The 18,081-nt window shown below is 43.3% G+C and overlaps 1 protein-coding gene across 1 annotated transcript in view; it reads left to right on the forward strand.

Moving 5' to 3' along the window:
• Window positions 1–17,753, forward strand: part of LOC129704624 (NCK-interacting protein with SH3 domain-like) — a 95,822-nt gene extending 78,069 nt beyond the window's left edge. Inside the window, exons 8-13 of the mRNA XM_055647878.1 lie at window positions 1,740–1,878; window positions 2,026–2,106; window positions 4,762–4,890; window positions 9,501–9,593; window positions 13,638–13,810; window positions 15,981–17,753. Coding sequence (XP_055503853.1) covers window positions 1,740–1,878; window positions 2,026–2,106; window positions 4,762–4,890; window positions 9,501–9,593; window positions 13,638–13,810; window positions 15,981–16,181 — 816 coding nt within the window. The 3' untranslated portion in view covers window positions 16,182–17,753. The remainder of the gene's footprint in view (window positions 1–1,739; window positions 1,879–2,025; window positions 2,107–4,761; window positions 4,891–9,500; window positions 9,594–13,637; window positions 13,811–15,980) is intronic.
• The last annotated feature ends 328 nt before the right edge of the window (window positions 17,754–18,081 follow it).

Genomic DNA, 18,081 nt, shown 5'->3' on the forward strand with positions numbered 1-18,081 from the left:
CTGAACACAATATTCCAAATGCAACCTCATCAACATCTTATATAACTACAACATGACCTCCCAATTTCTATACTCAAAGCTCTGACTGATGAAGGCCAATATGCCAAAGGTTCCAGAGTTGGTCAGCACAGAAATAGGCTCACCAGATCCATGTCAACTTTTTGGTCTTCTAGACCCGTGCTTCTTAAACTGGTGAATGGTTCACCCAAGGGCGAATACAATTATTTTGGGGTGAATGAAACTAGAGGGGTGAATGAAGGGTGAATGATTTAATTTATTCAGATATCAATTGGTTTTTTCTCTATACTTAAAAAAGGCATTGCCAATAAAGTAAGCTCTTATTAGATTTAATGGCACTGGAGCTGGAAATTTGATGGGTTTTTTCTCTACCTATGGTTTTCCAATTTCAAAGTAGCAGGATATTTCCAATTTTTTTTACTGTAATATAACCTTTTTGGGAAGACCAGATGAGCTAGTGAGATCATAAATGTATAAATGGCATCACTGGAGGCTCGCTGTAGGCAACTGTCGAACTGTAACTTTACTTTGTGTTGCAATTTAGTTTCCAAAGTTGATAGTTGGCGGTATTGTGAACTTTCGTCGGGGAGAGTTGTAGAAAGTTATATTAGTTGGATACTAATATATTAAATCACATACTCCATGGTTTTTTGAGCTAGTTGTCCATGAAAAAAATTGCAGTAATCAAAGCCCGGAAGGGTAGGATGGGGCTGAAGCCCAGTGTTTAGACGTTGGAATGTTTTTTTATCATTCTAATAGAATGATTTTCCAAGTCCAGTGGTAATATTAAACTATTTTTTTCAGTCCTAGTTTTCTTTGCATATTTTTAGGACGTTCAAAAAGTTGAATAAAATAAACACTTAAGAAATGAGTTGATTTATGTTTTTTGCTCATGTGACAAAATAAATTGTATATAAAATTATACACAAGGGAGAATAAGACGAAACTTACCAAAAAACCAAATTTAGTCGAGGGTGAATGAAATTTTGTGATAAAGAATCAAGGGTGAATAATGCTGAAATAGTTTAAGAAGCGCTGGTCTAGACTTTTCCCATTTGCTTGCATAAGGACTATATCTATGCCTTGCATAGAGATTCCAGCACCACGTCTGGCAGCGATACCTACCAGATATTAACTGTTCTCAGGTAAAGTAAAGCCTCAGCATTACATTCCTGTTTTTATATTCTAGCCCTCTCAAAATAAATGCTTTCCTTCCTTACTAATGATTCAACTTGCCAGTTAACTTTTTGTGAATCATGCATCAGCACTTCCGTCCCTTTATACACTGTTCCCATTTACAACCTGTTGGTTAGGCTTGGATTGCTTCTTAGACCATGCATTAACAACAGTTGCCTCTTTCAAAATCAAAAAAAGGAAATTTCATCTCTTTTTTGAGAAAAAAAAATCTAGCCGAATATGTTACTGAATTTAAGCCCAATTATTCTTCAGTTCTGTCTATTTAAAACTAAATGAAATGAAAATGCTCGTTTCTTTGAATCACCTACTCGTTGAGAATTTCCAAAAAGCTGCAACTGAAGCCCTGTTGAATCCAGTAACCCTGTAGTGAACAGGAAAACACATCAGTGCTGAAGTGATGCATGCTGTTGGTGAAAAGCTAGAAATATCAGATGCTGGAAATGTGAAATAAAATAATGGGGATTATTATATATACCAGTGTTACATTTGTAGTGTGACTTATATTTTGCTCTGTTTTGTCAAAGGAACACAGGGTTGCACTGCGTTTGTTCTTACTGAAGTGCTTTGGAGCAATGTGTAACTTGGATGCAGCCATCATCTCCACATTGGCAAACTCTGTGCTGCCCATGGAACTTGCACGAGACATGCAGTCTGACACCAAAGGTAGGTTTGTGTATCTGAAAACTATAAAGCCCAGCAGGAGTCGATGATTTGCAAGGCTTGTGTTAAAAAAAAACTGGATTATGATAATGATAATGAACACTGAGTGGAACTGACTGCTGTGTTTGATTGTGCTTTGTTGTTTTGCAGAACATCAGAAGTTGTGTTACTCTGCATTGCTGCTCACCATGGTGTTTTCCATGGGGGAACCATTGCCGTATCATCATTATGGTATGTAGAACTCTTTGGGGCACGTATCTGGAAGTCTGCACTTAATCCTTAAAAATACACAGTTGTTTTATCATGGCTTACTGCTCACAAATAACTAGCCCAGTTAAGCTACTTTTCTCTAACAGGACAACCGTGTAAGCATCGGGTTTAAACAGGGTTTAAACTGAAATCTCTTCTTTGTCACTCAGTTCAGGAACATTGCCTTTACCCATGTGAAACTGACGGATACCAAGCAGATACGTCTATTTAGACAGTGGCCAATTGTCATGCTACAGACAATAATGTGGCAACATTTGAACTAGCATTAAAGGGCACAGCTTGTGCAAGTTCCACATTACCCACTGGAAATGGTTAGCTGATGGACTTTACCATTATTCATCTTGGGCCAGCTATGATTTCCTTATTACCGTACTAAGCCTGCTGAGTTCCGGTCACTCATTAATTTTGAATGTGCGTGCGTTAGCTGTGCACCGATTTAGTGATCTTGGATCCATTGCAGACCCAAAACACAATTTCTCATGAAGTAATGAACAAAGATGACCAGTGACACTGAGCTCAAAGAAGATGGACATTTGTACTGAATTTTACCAGTAAATGAGGGGCGGCACAGCTTTCTTATCAGTAAGGAGTCTTTAGGAGTAATTATAAATCATAGAGCATTTCAGAATGTCTATGATAAGGTGCCACGCGTGAGGCTGTTAAACAAGTTAAGAGCCCGTGGTATTTGAGGCCAGGAAACGGCATGGATAGAGGAAATGCTGACTGGCAGAAGGCAAAGCGTGGGAAGAAAGGGGGGCCTTTTCTGATTGGCTGCTGGTGAGTGGTGGTGTTCCACAAGGGTCTGCTACCTTTCATATTATAGTGAATAATAGGGATGATAGAATTGATAGCTTTGTGGCCAAGTTTGCAAATGATACGAAGAGCAGGTAGTGTTGAGGAAGAAGGGAGTCCGCAGAAGGATTTGGACAGGTTGGGAGAGTGGACAAAGAAGTGGCGGATGGAATACAGCAGAGTAAAATATACAGTCATGCACTTTGGTTGAAGGAATAAAGACGTAGACTATTTTCAAAAAGGGGGGAAGATTCAGAAATCAGTGTAAAGGGACTTGGAAATGCTGGATTCCTAAAAAGTTAATTTGCTGGTCGAGCTACTGGTAGAGATCTACGTTACTCCAACATTTAGTGTCGACATTCAGCTAGAAAGGTTAGTGGCTACTAATGCTTGGCATTTGGCTACCTTGTTATTTTGGTATGGTCTGTCTTTCTCTTTAGTAATAATCCATTTTACCTTGTCTCCCTCCTTTGAAAGGTTTATGTCTTCCAGATATACTATCTCTTCAAAGGAAAAGAATGGAATCATAAAATCAGAGAAGTATTTAACAAAAAGTGAACCCATTTAGCCCCCTCCGCAATCTTTGAATCTTGGTTACTTCGTCTCTACTCGTTTCAATCAAGATGAAGAGTCATGTACTGAAGTAGGGTCTCGGCTCGAAACGTTACCAATCCCTTCTCTCCAGGGATGCTGACTGTCCTGCTGAGTTACTCTAGCTTCGGTTTAAACCAGCATCTGCAGTTCCTTCCTACACATGGACTAAAACATCATCTATCCATTTCCCTCCATACATGTTATCCAACCTGCTGAGTCCATCACAGCAGCTGTCCTCTTTTTGTCCATTTAGTCCCTATTTGTTGCACTTAAAGGAAAAATATCCAGTTTAATTCTATGTCCTACAGTTTAATTCTCGGCCTTCTAGGTTTCTGGCAACAAAGATGAACACTTGAGCATATACTGTTGGTTTCTGCCTCTGCCATCATCTCAGGCATGCATTCAAACTGAAACCATTCTCCCCATCTTCCTCTAATCACTGAGTCCAGGCTGTTGCTTATTGATGTCTATTCCAAGCTGGAGCCTTATAATTTTGTACGAGCCAAGAAAATTCTTCGCCTCTTTCTGTGAAAATAAAATAACTACAATCAGTCAGTCCAATTAATCTTCACTGCAGCAATGTTCCCATCTGTTAGTTATTTTTAGTTTAGTGATATAATGCTGAAACAGCCCTTCGGCCCACCAAGTCAGTGCCGACCAGTGATCCCGTACACCAACACTATCCTACACATGCTACAAACCATTTCACTATTTTTCCAAACCAATTGACCTACAAATCTGTACAACTTTGGAGAGTGGGAGGAAATTGGAACTCTCGGAGGAAACCCACGCAAGTCATGGGAAGAACGAACAAACTCTGTACAGACAGCACCCGTAGTCAGGATTGAACCCGGGTCTCTGCCGCTGTAAGGCAGCAACACTACCACTGTGCCATCGTGCTGCCCCATCCGGGCCAGAATCAAGCTCCAATCATAGGCAACCTAGTCTTCCAATAATCTTTTTAATATATTTATCTTGGAATCTTGGAAACTTTATTGTCATTCAGACCTTTCGGTCTGAACGAAATGTTGTTGCCTTGCAGTCATACATATAATAAAATAACAAAACACACAATAAACACAAATTTAACATCCACCACAGTGAGTTCACCAGGCACCTCCTCACTGTGATGGAAGGCAAAAGCCTTAAGTCTTTTTACCTTGTTTTATAGATTTACCTTGTTTTATAGATCAACGTAGAAATAAAATAATGTCACACCTATGTTTGCAGAACACTTAAACTCGGATTTCATCCAATTTCTCCTGGATGTGATTGAGGATGGACTACTCTCTGATTCCACTGAACAACTTCCAGACTTGTTTACGAACGTCCTGCTTTCTTTCAATCTCCATATGCTCGGTGCGTTAGTCTCAGATTATTAGTTGTTTAATAATTCATTCATTTCTTGGGATGTAGGACATCCAACATTTATTGCTTCCTTGTTTTCATGGAGAAGGTATGGAGAGGAGCCCCCCCCCCCCCCCCACACATGTTATAGCACTCAGCCATTTTGAATGTGCTTGCAGTAGCTGTGCACCATTTGAACCACCTAGGCCACTCATGAGGCACAGTGTATCAGTGCCACTATTGGGGACAGATGATCTACCCAGTGTACCAGTGTCAGTGGCCGGGGACAGACAATCTGTGCAGTGTCAGTGATTAGGGACAGATGACGAGTCATACAGCATGGAAACAGGACCTTCAGCCCACCATGTACACACTGACAAAGATGCCTACACTAGTCCCAATGCCTGCGCTTGGCCCTAATCTCTCTAAACCTTGCCATGCAAAAATGTCTTTTAAATGTTCTAATAGTACCTGCCTCAACTACCTCCTCTGTCAACTTGTTCCATATACCCACCACCCATTGTGGGAAAAAGTTGTCCCTCAGTGGGCATGGGACAACCATTAAATCTATTAAATCTGTCCCATTACACCTTAAACCTATGTCTTTTGGTTCTTAATTCCCTAACTCCATGTAAAAAACCATGCATTTACTCTATATATTCCCCTCAACCTATACACCTCTATAAGATCACCCCTCATCCTCCTGCACTCCAAGAAATAAAGTGCTAGCCTGCGCAACCTCTCCCTCTACTCCGCCATTCAATCATGGTTGATCTATCTTTCACTCTGAAGCTCACTCTCCTGCCTATGCCCCATAACCCCTGACACCCATATTAATCAAGAATCTAGCCATTTCTGCCTTAAAAATGTCCATTGATTTGGCCTCCACAGCCTTCTTTGGCAATGAATTACAGAGATTCACCATCCTTTGACTGAAGACATTTCTCCTTGCCTCCTTTCTAAAGGTACGTCATTTAATTCTGAGGCTGTGACCTCTGGTCCTAGACTCCCACTAGAGGAAACATCCTCTTCGCAACCATTTTATCCAAGACTTTCACTATTTGCCGTCGTGCAGTTCCCGTTTGTCCCTGGTCGCTCACTCTCCCACAGCTCACCACTACCACCATTCTGCCCAGGAAACTCCGCTCTCCTGTTGCTGCCATGCTCCTTATTCAGCATGCCATTAATTCATCGCCAGCGTTCACTCATTCTATGTTACTGTTGATTTGCCCACTTTATAATGATTTAATCTGTAATTATGAGCAGGGAAAGCCTGGACAGCTTCCCCCTTTTTCCTTCCTCAGCCCCAATGTCCTTCCTTTGACCAATCTCCCATTACATCATGTGTATAGAAACATAGAAAATAGGTGCAGGAGGAGGCCATTCGGCCCTTCGAGCCATTCAATATGATCATGGCTGATCGTCCCCTATCAATAACCCATGCCTGCCTTCTCCCCATATCCCTTGACTCCACAGGCCCCTAGAGCTCTAACTCGTTCTTAAATCCATCCAGTGACTTGGCCTCCACTGCCCTCAATGGCAGGGGATTCCATAAATTCACAACTCTCTGGGTGAAAACGTTTTTTCTCACCTCAGTCTTATGTTATATTACCTCCGCATGTGTTCTCCCTGCGGAAACTGCACATAGATGCTTTTTGTGGGGGGTTTTCTACCACTTAGTTATTTTCCTTAATGTCACCTCTCCTGGGAGCCTACACCTTTCTCAGGTCTTGCAGGTTCTAGCTTTACTTGATATTGTATTGTCTTTTGGTTATTCCCTAAATAAGTGGGAAAATAACGTTGAAGGTGTACATTTGATGTTAGAATCCAGTTCGATAATTTTGTAATTTTGATGTTGAATAGAAGGCGGATAGACAGCCACAAGATTGGATTCCACCAGGTGGTGCTGCTGCTGCCTGCAGCTGGCACCCAGAGTGCTTTCTGGGGAAATGAATTCATTTAACCTCAGTTGCGATTTCATAGACACAATGCATATCAAATATTTATTGCATTTTGGAAAGTTTAATTATGTTCATCAATTAAATGAATATGTTTCACACATCTTTCATTTGAGGGCAACAAAATACTTGTGTGGCGTTACTCCCGAAACGTCACCCATTCTTTCTCTCCAGAGATGCCTCCTGTCCCACTGATTTTCTCCTGCATTTTGTGTCTACCTTCCCTGTGACCTTGTGGGTTTGCTCTGGGTTTACTTTAGAGATATAGCATAGAAACAGGTCCTTTGGTCCACCAGGTGTGCACCAACCATGATCACCACATACACTTAACACTATCCTACACACTAGGGATTTTACAATTTTCCCCAACTTACAATCAACTTACAAACCTGTACATCTTTGGAGTGTGGGACAAAACCGGAGCACCCTGAGAAAACCCACAAGGTCACAGGGAGAACGTAAATCTCTGTACAGACAAGACCCGTAGTCAGGATCGAACCAAGGTCCCTGGTGCTGCAAGGCAGCAACTCCACAGCTTTGCCACTGTGCGGCCAAATGCCCAGTTTTCATGCTCTGCAAATGTTGCCAAATAAGAATAATCACAGAGAGACACCCAGCAGATGAACAGAAAGCGGAAACTCCACAGTTTGGGAGTGAGGGGTAGGCCATGTAGAATGGGGATGAGGAAACACTTTTTCACCCAGAGAGTTGTGAATCTGTGGAATTCTCTGCCTCTCTGGATGCTTTCAAGATTGTTAGCTAGAGCTCTTAAAGATAGCGGAGCCAAGGGATATGGGGAAAAAAAAAGGTATGGGGTGCTGATTGTGGATGATCAGCCATGATCACAGTGAACGGTGGTGCTGGTTCGAAGGGCCAAATGGCCTACTCATGCCCCTATTGTCTATTGTCTATTGCCAAAATGTAAGCATAAGTGCACAACACTTTTTCAGTGCTCAAAATTAAAATTAAAATATTGAGGATAAATCCAAGCCCGGAGGAAAAGTTGCAGTCAGACAGATACAGCAACAAACACGCTGAGTCTGCACTGTCCATCGACCACCCGTTTACTAATCCAACCCAAAGCTACTTATTCTCCCTGCATTTTCAATAAACCCTCCCCCATCCCAGATTCCAGCACTCACCTATACACTAAGGACAATTTACATTAGTGAGTTAACCTACTCACCCACACGTCTTTGGGATAGGGAAGGGAATTGGAGCACCCGTAGGAAACCCAGACAGTCACAAGAGGAACATATAAACTCTTAGACAGTCCCAGAGCTTAGGACTCATCAGATCTATGGAGCTTTGAGGCAACAATTCTACTAGCTGAATCACTGTATTTCCTCTCTGTAGTAAACTGCAACCAAATAGCAAGGACAATAAATAATAACCCATTGTCACGTCCATTTTCACTTATCCAGATTACCCATTCGTGCCACAAGTGCTGACATATTCTGTGTCCATAACTAAAAGCAATTCCACAATAAATAAATCCACACAGTTTGGTTTTTAAAGCAACATTTATGGGCCATTATAGAAATCATTGCCTTCTCAGAGTTTTAGTGGTGTTATTAAGTGGTACTCTCTTTGCAACTTAAAACTAACATATTTTCCTCTCTTTTTCAATTCTGACCTGAAGAATGAACTTTGTTTCTCTCTTCGGAGGCAACCTCTCCTGCTGAGTATTTCCAACATTTTCAGATTTTATTTCAAATTGCCCACTTCATCAGTATTCCGATTTTCCTGGTTTGATTAACACCTTTGTCCTGATAATCAAATTAATGTCGCCTGTGCATCAGACATCTGGGTGCTGTCCATGTGGTATTTGTTCTCCCCTTAACAATGTGGGCTCTGTTGGATGTGGATGTGGATGTGAAGAGGATGTTTCCACTCATGCGGAGAGTCTAGGACTAGAGGTCGCAGCCCCAGAATTAAAGGACGTTCTTTTAGGAAAGAGATGAGGAGGAATTTCTTTGGTCAGAGGATGGTGAATTTGTGAAATTCTTTGCCACAGAAGGCTGTGGAGACAAAGTCAGTGGATAGCTCTTAAATCAGAGTTAGATAGATTCTTGATTCGTACAGGTGTCAGATTATGGGGAGAAGGCAGGAGAATGGGGTTAAGAAGGAGAGATAGATCAGCCATGATGGAATGGCGTAGACTTGATGGGCCAAATTACCTAATTATACTCCCTATCACTTACGATCTCCCCCCCACCCTTCTGATTCTTCTTTCCTCCCACATCCTAAACATGTGCAGGCCGATAAGCTAATTGGTCAATGCTAAATGTCCCTTACGTGCAGGTGAGTGGTAGAATCTGGGCTGAGTTGGTGAGAATCTGGGTAGGTTAGGTTTCAGGGAAAGTCGTTGTGGAACGGGTTGAATTGCCAGCGCACACTCTGAAAATATTCACCAAAACATGGCAAAAGAATGCTCAATGCTGAATGTGCATGTACTAGAGCAACAGGCGATGTTGCCACCAAGAGGCTTTCTTGCAGATCTAATCATTCCCCGGAAGACCTAAACATTCCCTTAAAAAGAGATTCTCTAATGTACTCGGACTGGAAGTCGTCTGAACCAAGGGACCTACCGCAGTTGACAAGTGATGGAGTAAAAGCGGTGTCTCTCTGTGTTGTGCTAACTGAATTATATTGTACCTACAGTGCCATCCAACAACATCATCATGAAGACATTGGTTAAGCGAGAAAATGTGAAGGTGTTCACTGAGAAAATACTGCTGCTGTTAAATCGAGCAGGTGAGCATCATATCTGGAGGTATAGTTTTAATTATGTTTACTCTGCATGTGATCAGAGACTCCCACATCCCTCTGTATATTAATTGCATTGTTTGAGACGCAAGCACAATATATGTCACAACGACACACAGCAAAACTGAAAAAACAGCACATTCTATGTTTACCCAATCATTATGCTCTGTTTCCACTTTTAAAGCAATGGTGAAATACAAATGAATACATCCGATGAAGAAGTTCTCAAGGATCTCGGGGGCAGGGAGTTCCAAAATTTAGACCAGGTGCTGATGAAACGATACAATATATTGCCAACTAAGGATGGTCTATGACGTGGAGGAGAACCTACATGTGGTGGCTGGCAATGGTAATTTCTACCAATGCTAACTTGGACAGATGCATCTGTCACAGGTAGATAGGTGAAGATGAGTCATATAGTTTTAGCCCTCTTGTTGGTTCACCCACTTCCTACCACAGTCCCAGGCTGGCAGCCATATCCTTCAGGACCCGGTCTGCTTGCCCAGTCGTGGTCTTACCATACTGGTCATTGGATATTGAAGCCCTAACTAAATACAGTGCCTCTTTTGAGGGGTGTTCAACATGGACAAGCACTGATTCATTGGGTGAAGGGGGGCAAAGGAAGTGGTTAAATAGGAAGAGATTTCCCTGCCCATGTTAGATTCAATGCCGTGAGATTTCATGGGTTCTGGAGTTAATGTTGAGGACTTGGAGGCCAACTCTCTTCCGCTTCTTGCAGGTGTATTAACGTGTTGTCCCAATTACCGGCTGTCCTGTTTGCTATATCTAAATAAATCTATTGTGTACTTATGAAACAGGATTTAAATTCCAGTCGTAGAGAGTTGAACCTGGTGCCCAGATTATACATCCCTCGGTGTTAACCAAATGGTGATTTAACTGCTGGGTTATCATGCCCATGGCTGGTTCTGAATTTAGCTCCAAGAAGTTTGTATCAGATAATATTCTGCAGATAATATTAAGGATATCAGGTAATAATAAGGATAGTACCAAGATATTTTATAAGTACATCAAGGGAAAAATGTTAACCAGAGAGAGAATGGAATCAAAACGGTCAACTCTGTGTGGAACCACAGGAGATGTGGCAAGGTTCTTAACAAGTATTTACCTTGGTGAAAGACTTGAGGACCGGGGTATTTGGGGCAGTCGATGGAAGTGTCTTGACAGCTGTCAGTGTTTGGATCAAGGAGGTGCTGAAGGTCCTGACGTGTATGAAGGTAGACAAATCTCCCGGGCCTCATCTGATATAATCGAGGACACTGTGGGAAGCATCATTAAATATGGGTACATTAAATATGGGTACGGTGTGGAAGACTGGAGAGTGGCAAATGTTGTGCTTCTATTTAAGAAGGGCTGCAGGGAAAAGGCTGGGAATTACAGGCTAGTGAGCCTAACATCTGTTGTCGGAAAGTTACTAGAGAGTATTCCGAGGGATAAGATATGCATGGATTGGGAGTGCAAGCGCTAGTTAGCAATAGCAGCATGATTTTGGACATGGAATATTGTGTCTCATGAATCTGATTTAGTTTTTTTGAAGATGTGACCAAAATGGTTGATGAGGGCAGAGCTTTAGACTCTGTATCAGTGGATTTCAACAAGGAATTTGACAAGGTTCCACATGGTAAGCTGCTCTGGGAAGTTTAATGGCATGGGACCCAAGGAGAGCTAGCTGACAGGATAGAAAATTGGCTTAAGGGAAGGAAACGGGGTGATGATGGAAGGTTGCTCTTTGGTCTGGATGCCTGTGACCAGTGGTGTGCTTCAGGGATATGTCATCTATATCAATGATTTAGCTGAGAACGTACAAGGCATGATTAGCAAGTTTGCAGATGACACTAAAGTGGGAGGTATTATAGATAGAACTTGACCAGTTGGGTTGGGCAGAGAAATGGGTGATGGAATTTAATACAGAGAAAGGCGAGGAGTTGCATTTTGGGCAGTCTAACACGGGCAGGACCTACACAGTGAATAGCTGGGTTCTGGGGAGTGCTGTAGAGCAGAGTGATCCTGGAGTGCAGATGCATAGATCCTTAAAAGTGGTATTACAAGTAGATAGTATGGTCAAGAGATTTTCTGTCCATGGCCTTCATCAGTCATGGTATTGAGTAGAGAAGTTGTGAGGTTTTGTTACAGTTGTATAAGACATTGGTGAGGCCACAGTTATAGTATTGGGTTCAGTTTTGGTCACCATGTTATAGAAAAGATGTTGTTGGGAAGTGTCAAGAGAAGATTTACCAAGATGTTGCCACGACTCGAGGGCCTGAGCTATAGAGAGAGATTGAACAGGCTCGGACTTTATTCCTTGGAGCGCAGGAGGACAAGGGGTGAGCTTATAGAAGTGTATAAGATCATGAGAGGAATAGATCAGGTAAATGCACAGAATCATTTGCCCAGAGTAGTGGAAATGAGAACAAGAGAATAGGCTTATGTTGAGGGGGGAAAGATTTCATAGGAACCTGAGGGGTAACGTTTTTACACAAAAGGTGGTGGATGTATGGAACGAGCAGCTGGAGGAATGAGTCAAGTTCTATCCTGTTTTTTTCCAGCTGACTCTTGCCTACAATCTCAGATGCACTTAGTTTACTTTTAGTTTAGAGATACAGCATGCAGGCCCCTCTGCGGATTTGGTTCTTGGGATCCAAATCCTGTATATGGATTTTGGGGGAAGGAGATAGAAGTGGGCGGGTGGGGATCCATCTATGGGGGTGGGGGGGGGGGGGGGGGGGGGGGGGGGGGGGGGGGTGGGGTGGGGGTGGGGGGGGGGGGGGGGGGGTGGGGGTGGGGGGGTGGGGGGGGGGGGGGGTTAGAACCACATTTACTGAAACAAGAGGACATCTTGGATGTCCTTGAATGGAAAACATATGTGCTGGAGACAGAGAAATTGTGAGCAGGAGATAGCGTCTTAAAGGCAGGGTGAGAGGAGGTGTAATCCAGGTAACTAGGAGTGATGCATTTGTAGTAAACATCAGTAAATAGGCTGTTCTCTGCGACAGGACTCAAAAGAAAATTTGTTGAGGATGAGAATAAGTTCCACCATCCACCAGGGGAGTGTTAATAAAGTGAAACTGATTGGGTTTCAGTTCAAGGAAGAACCGGAGGGCTTTGAGATGTTCCTGTTGGGGGATGGAGATATAAAGGCACTGGGCTTCCTTGGTAAAGATTAGGCAATGGCCGCCTAGATATTGAAGGTAATTGAAGTTGTTGGTGGGTATGTGAGGTGTCGCGGACGTTGGTGGAACCACATCTGGAGCTCTTTTTAACCACATCTGGAGCTCTGGTCAGACTGCACCTGGAACTCTGGTGGGACAGCACCTGGAGTTCTGATGATAACACATATTGGTCCCTTCACCCAGTGAAGTATCTACTTGCCACGGGGGGAATGTGGTGACGATTCACTGCTGATTTGTCATGCGGCACATAAGCAAAGTAAACTGGGACTTCATTCTCCACAGTTTAGAAGAATGACAGGAGAGCTCTTTGCTAAAAGGGATTGGACGGGTGTGTGTTGGGAGAATGAAGACCAGGAGCATGGACACTGTTTCACTGTAGGGGATAAGCACTTTAGTGCTAAAGTGGGCAGGGGAATCATTGAAATTCTCTCCCGGGTGGGCTGTGAAGTTCTTTCAAAACAGATCAATAAATTGCAGGATGTGGAGGGGTTTGGGGATCAGCGCATGGTACAGGAAATATGTTGAAGTGAGTGGGGGCAATTCATGAGAGACTGGAAGTACATGTCCTGGTTCATGGAAAAGTGATTTAATCTGCATATGTGAAGCTGGACCACATGTATGCTGGCTCTCAAATAGATGCAGTGATCCCATGGTGTCACTGGTTTATAAGATGCTTTAATTTATTCCACAACAATTAGCACGTGGCACAAACTATCAAAGAAAGGGTAACTGCACACAACAACCACCAAGGACTACCTTTCACCATGAACTTCCAAAGGTTGAACTGTTTCTAAGATGTGTTCTGTGCACCAAGGTAATGTCCACCTCTCCCTTGCCTCTTCAGATGATCCTGTCAGTATCTTCAAGCACCAGCCACAGCCACCCCACTCGGTGCTCAAGTTCCTGCAGGATGTATTTGCTGACAAAGACACTGCAAGAATCTTCTACCGGACCGACATGATGGTTATGATCGACATAATCGTGCGGCAGGCATCGGACCTCTCTCCGGGAGAAAAGGTCAGGACACTGAGTTGATTAAAAAGGATTTCTCACCATTATAACTAGCTGGCATTCACCAGAACTTTCAAAGTCAGAGAATGATGCAGCATGGAAACATGCCCCGACACCTGTGATGGAAAGCTCATCATCTAGCGTTATACAGCATAGGACCAAGCGCAGTCAAGTGGGACTAGTGTAGCTGGGACATTGTTGGCCGGTGTGGGCGAGTTGGGCTGAAGGGCCTGTTTCCACACTGTATGACTCTATGACTCTAAACCGAAGCCCTTCAGCCCAACTCATCCACGCTGCCCAACATGCCCATTTAAGCTAGTTCCATTTACCCACAAAGGTTCAAATCCAACTAAACCTTTCCTATCCCTGCACCTGCCCAAATGTTTTTTAAATGTTTTTATCATACCATGTATTATGGCAGCTCGTTCAATATACTCACCACCGTATGTATGAAGAAGTTGTACTTCAGAACTCTTTTAAATATTTTATATCTCACCTTAAACCTATGCCCTCCAGTGTTTGATTCATCCTTCCCTGGGAAAACAAACTGGGCAATCACCTGATGCTCCTCATGATTTTTACAATGGGAGATAGTGTCTTGCGAAGTTGATTGAGTATTTTGAAGATTGATGAGGGCAAGGTTGTAAACATTGTCTATTTGGACCTGCAAGGCCTTTGATATTGTTTCACATGATAGGCTGCTCTGGAAAGTTGGCTCTTTGGTCCACTGAGTCCACGCCAACCATCTGATCACGTTAGTTCTATGTTATCCCACTTTTTCATCCATGCCTTACACACGAGAGGCAATTTACAAAGGCCAAATTAACTGACGAATCTGCACGTCTTTGGGATGTGGATGAAAACCGGAGAATCCACAGGAAACCCACACAGTCACAGGGAGAACATGCAAACTCGATACAGCCAGCACTCGAGGTTGGGTTTTGACCTCGGTCTCTGGCACAGAGAGACACCAGTTCTGCCAGCTGCACAATAATAGCGTTTAAGAGGCTTTTATATGGACACATGAATATACAGGGAATAGAGGGGATATAGATCATAGGCAGACAGAGGAGGTTGGTTTAATTGGACATCATGTTTGATGCAGGCATCCTGTCCAAATATGGTGTTCCTGTGCTCTACTGTTCTATGTTCCTGTCAATGATGAGACTTTCTACAGATGTGCCTCGAAGATGCCTTTCTTCTTCTGAACCATGGAATCCCCTCTACTGGACTGGACCAACCCCTGGCCAGTGATTTCCCTTCCCCATAAGTAACCACAGGCACTGACAGGCAAAAATGGGGGTGTGAGGCGACGTGGTGGTGGTGTCCATTCACAGACACAAGAAACTACACATGCTGGAACCGGGAGTATTAAATGGTATCTCTATTAATAGCAGAACACTCTTATTTGATTATTTCTTTGGTCACACACTGTAATAGTATATTTTGCAGGGAAACAATGTGAATGTGCAAACCAGGACACTGTTGGGAAGGGAGCCTGGGAACTGGGGAGCCAGTGAGTGGGAAGGATGAGGGAGAATAGACACCTCTTAGAATGACTGGAAACGTGCAAACATTATTCCATGAGCCAGATGCTGAACTATCATTATTTCCAGTCAAGTCAAGTCACACACACATACAAGATGTGCAGTGAAATGAAAGTGGCAATGCCTGCGGATTGTGCAAAAACAACAAAACAGAACCTAACAGAACCAGTATTTACATTTTAGAAAAATGAAAAGACACAACACAACAGTAAATGAGTCCCTGGAGAGATAAGAGTTTACAGAAAGTCCAAGAAGTAGGATACCAAAATATCAGAGTTAGCCTTGATCATCGCACAGTACATAGCAGGAACAAGCCTTTTTGCCCACAATGTTTGTGCCGAACATGATGGTAAATGAAACTAATCACCGGTGGTACAGTGGCGCAGCGGTAGAGTTGCTGCCTGACAGCTCCAGTGACCTGTGTTCGATCCTGACTATGGGCGCTGTCTATATGGAGCTTGTACCTTCTACCTGTGACCACGTGGGTTTCCTCCAACATTCCAAATATGCGCAGGTTTGTAGGTTAATTGGCTTCTGTAAATTGGAATAGTTTGGTACATGTCTTGAACTTGTGTGTGAATTGTGGTGGACTTCACCCACAATACTTGTTCTCCTACTTGTTCCCACAGATCAGGATGGAGTACCTGTCGTTGATGCACGCCATAATCCGCACAACTGACTACACCTGCCACCGACACCGCTTCCCTGACCTGCAGATCACTTTCCAGCGAATCCTGGCTGAGGAAGAAAATGACCAGGCATGCCAGATGGACAAACTGATCGTCACTGAGATTTACAAAGAATTTCCAGACTTTGTTGTTGAGAATTAACTCAGGAATTCTTATGCCATAAGTATGCAATATGCAAATACTTGAGAGACGTGCTGGTGTGGTTTGTCTGCTAAATTTCTGGTCCCTATTTGACGGTGTGCTTTAAGCTGCAACTGAACCCAAAGCCTTTTGCAGCCTTAGAATCAGTTTCTGATTTCTTTGCCTTCTCCAGTTGCTACAGAAATGGTGGAGCATTGTGACTAACCGTTATTGCTAGACTATATAGATTGCCATCATGTCCAGAACCTCAGTAATTCTAAAGTAGAAAAGCCATGTATTTATGTAACTACTAACCCAAGAGAGCGCAACATTGGAGGGGTGGATTTAATGTACTTTGACATCAAATTATTTCTGGAAATTGTTGACCCCATGGTTTCCAAGGCTTAGCTAACTGACAGGTATGCAGCCAGCAGATCGGATGCTCGACACACAGTGATGCCACCGTGAGTTTTAAAAAAACCTGCAATGATCATTGGTCATTGTGGGCATTATCAATGAGGGTACAATTATAGCAGTTTGATGATGCAATCTTAACTTTGCCAAAGTAACACCCACCACTTCACGATTGTGGCTGGAACTTGAAGAGTTTAGCAAATTGTTTTGCTGACTGTCAACTTTTTGTGCTGACAGAGTTAACATTTTTCTCTCTGACAGCTTTACAGAGCATGGCAGCATGTCCAGGTTGTATCACAGTGATACACACAACCTGGGTACCCAGAACCGACTAATACTAGTATTGCAGATACATTTCTCTGCGATATTGCTGTCAGAAAATGCCAGCTAACTATAACAGAAGGTGGAATTTAGAGATTTCTTGGATTGCCCTCCCTCATCGATGTGAATGGAGAGTTTGGTTGCTAATTCCACGTTAGCCCTCACTTCCACTACACGAGTTAAGATCAATGATTGGAGTATGACAGAGAACTGTTGATTAATCACCTAGGGCTTTTAGCCAGTGCTGGCATTTACTGTTTAAAACCTGCTGCTCACAGGTTGGCAGCTGTGTAGCGCTAAAGCTCCCAGCTGTTGTTACTGAGGTAGCTTCCTGAAACAGACACCATCTTTGGGCCTTATCACCTGCTCAGAGGGCAAGGAAACACGGGTGTATTAAACAGACCAGAGTACTGTGGTGTGAACTGACTGAGCTCAAAGACCACTCCAAAACATGTTCCTCTCCCCCTGTGTCAACCTGTACTTTGTGCAATCAGCAGCTTTCTGTGTACAAACTGCCCCGTGATGGTCGGCTGGCACGGCTGCTGACACCGCTGCTTGCAAAACCTAACCAAATGCTTCAGTTTAAGTAGCCTCAAGAGAATGGCGGTGATGGTGTTGATATGAGATGGAGTGAGAGGCCAGTCACTCGTTGCCTGCTAATCTTCTCAGGATGTGCGAAGGACATATGTAGCTTGCCCTCTGAGCAATCCAGCAGTGACGTTGTTGTTGGGAGTGTGCAGGACATGCTGTTGCCTGCAAGAGCCTGCCCCTCCCGGTTTCCAGTGCTGCTTGCTATTTGGTATTCCACTGCTCATAGTCATTATAATTAAAGCAGCTGCAACCACAGCTTGTACCTGGTATTCTCTCTCTCTCTCTCTCTCTATGTCTCTCTCTCTCTCTCTCTCCTGGCATGCACTGCCATTTTTGAACTATTTGGCGGGTTTTCCGTTATTGCATTTTATGATGAGTTATATCCCCCCCCTGACCACTACAAGGGTCTGCCCCCACCTTCCCCGAGACTCTCCCCCCTCCCTGAGCTTTCCTCCACCCTCCCCATGGACTCTCTTCATGCTGCTATCCAGGCTGGTGTTCTGCCTTGCTGCCATTTTTCTGCATCACTTCTCTTAACATCTGTAAATTGATTCACATTGTCAATATTGTCAGTGACTGGGGCTCCTCCGTTCCA

The sequence above is a fragment of the Leucoraja erinacea genome, chromosome 16 (genome assembly GCF_028641065.1).
Source record: "Leucoraja erinacea ecotype New England chromosome 16, Leri_hhj_1, whole genome shotgun sequence".
Lineage (NCBI taxonomy): Eukaryota > Metazoa > Chordata > Chondrichthyes > Rajiformes > Rajidae > Leucoraja > Leucoraja erinaceus.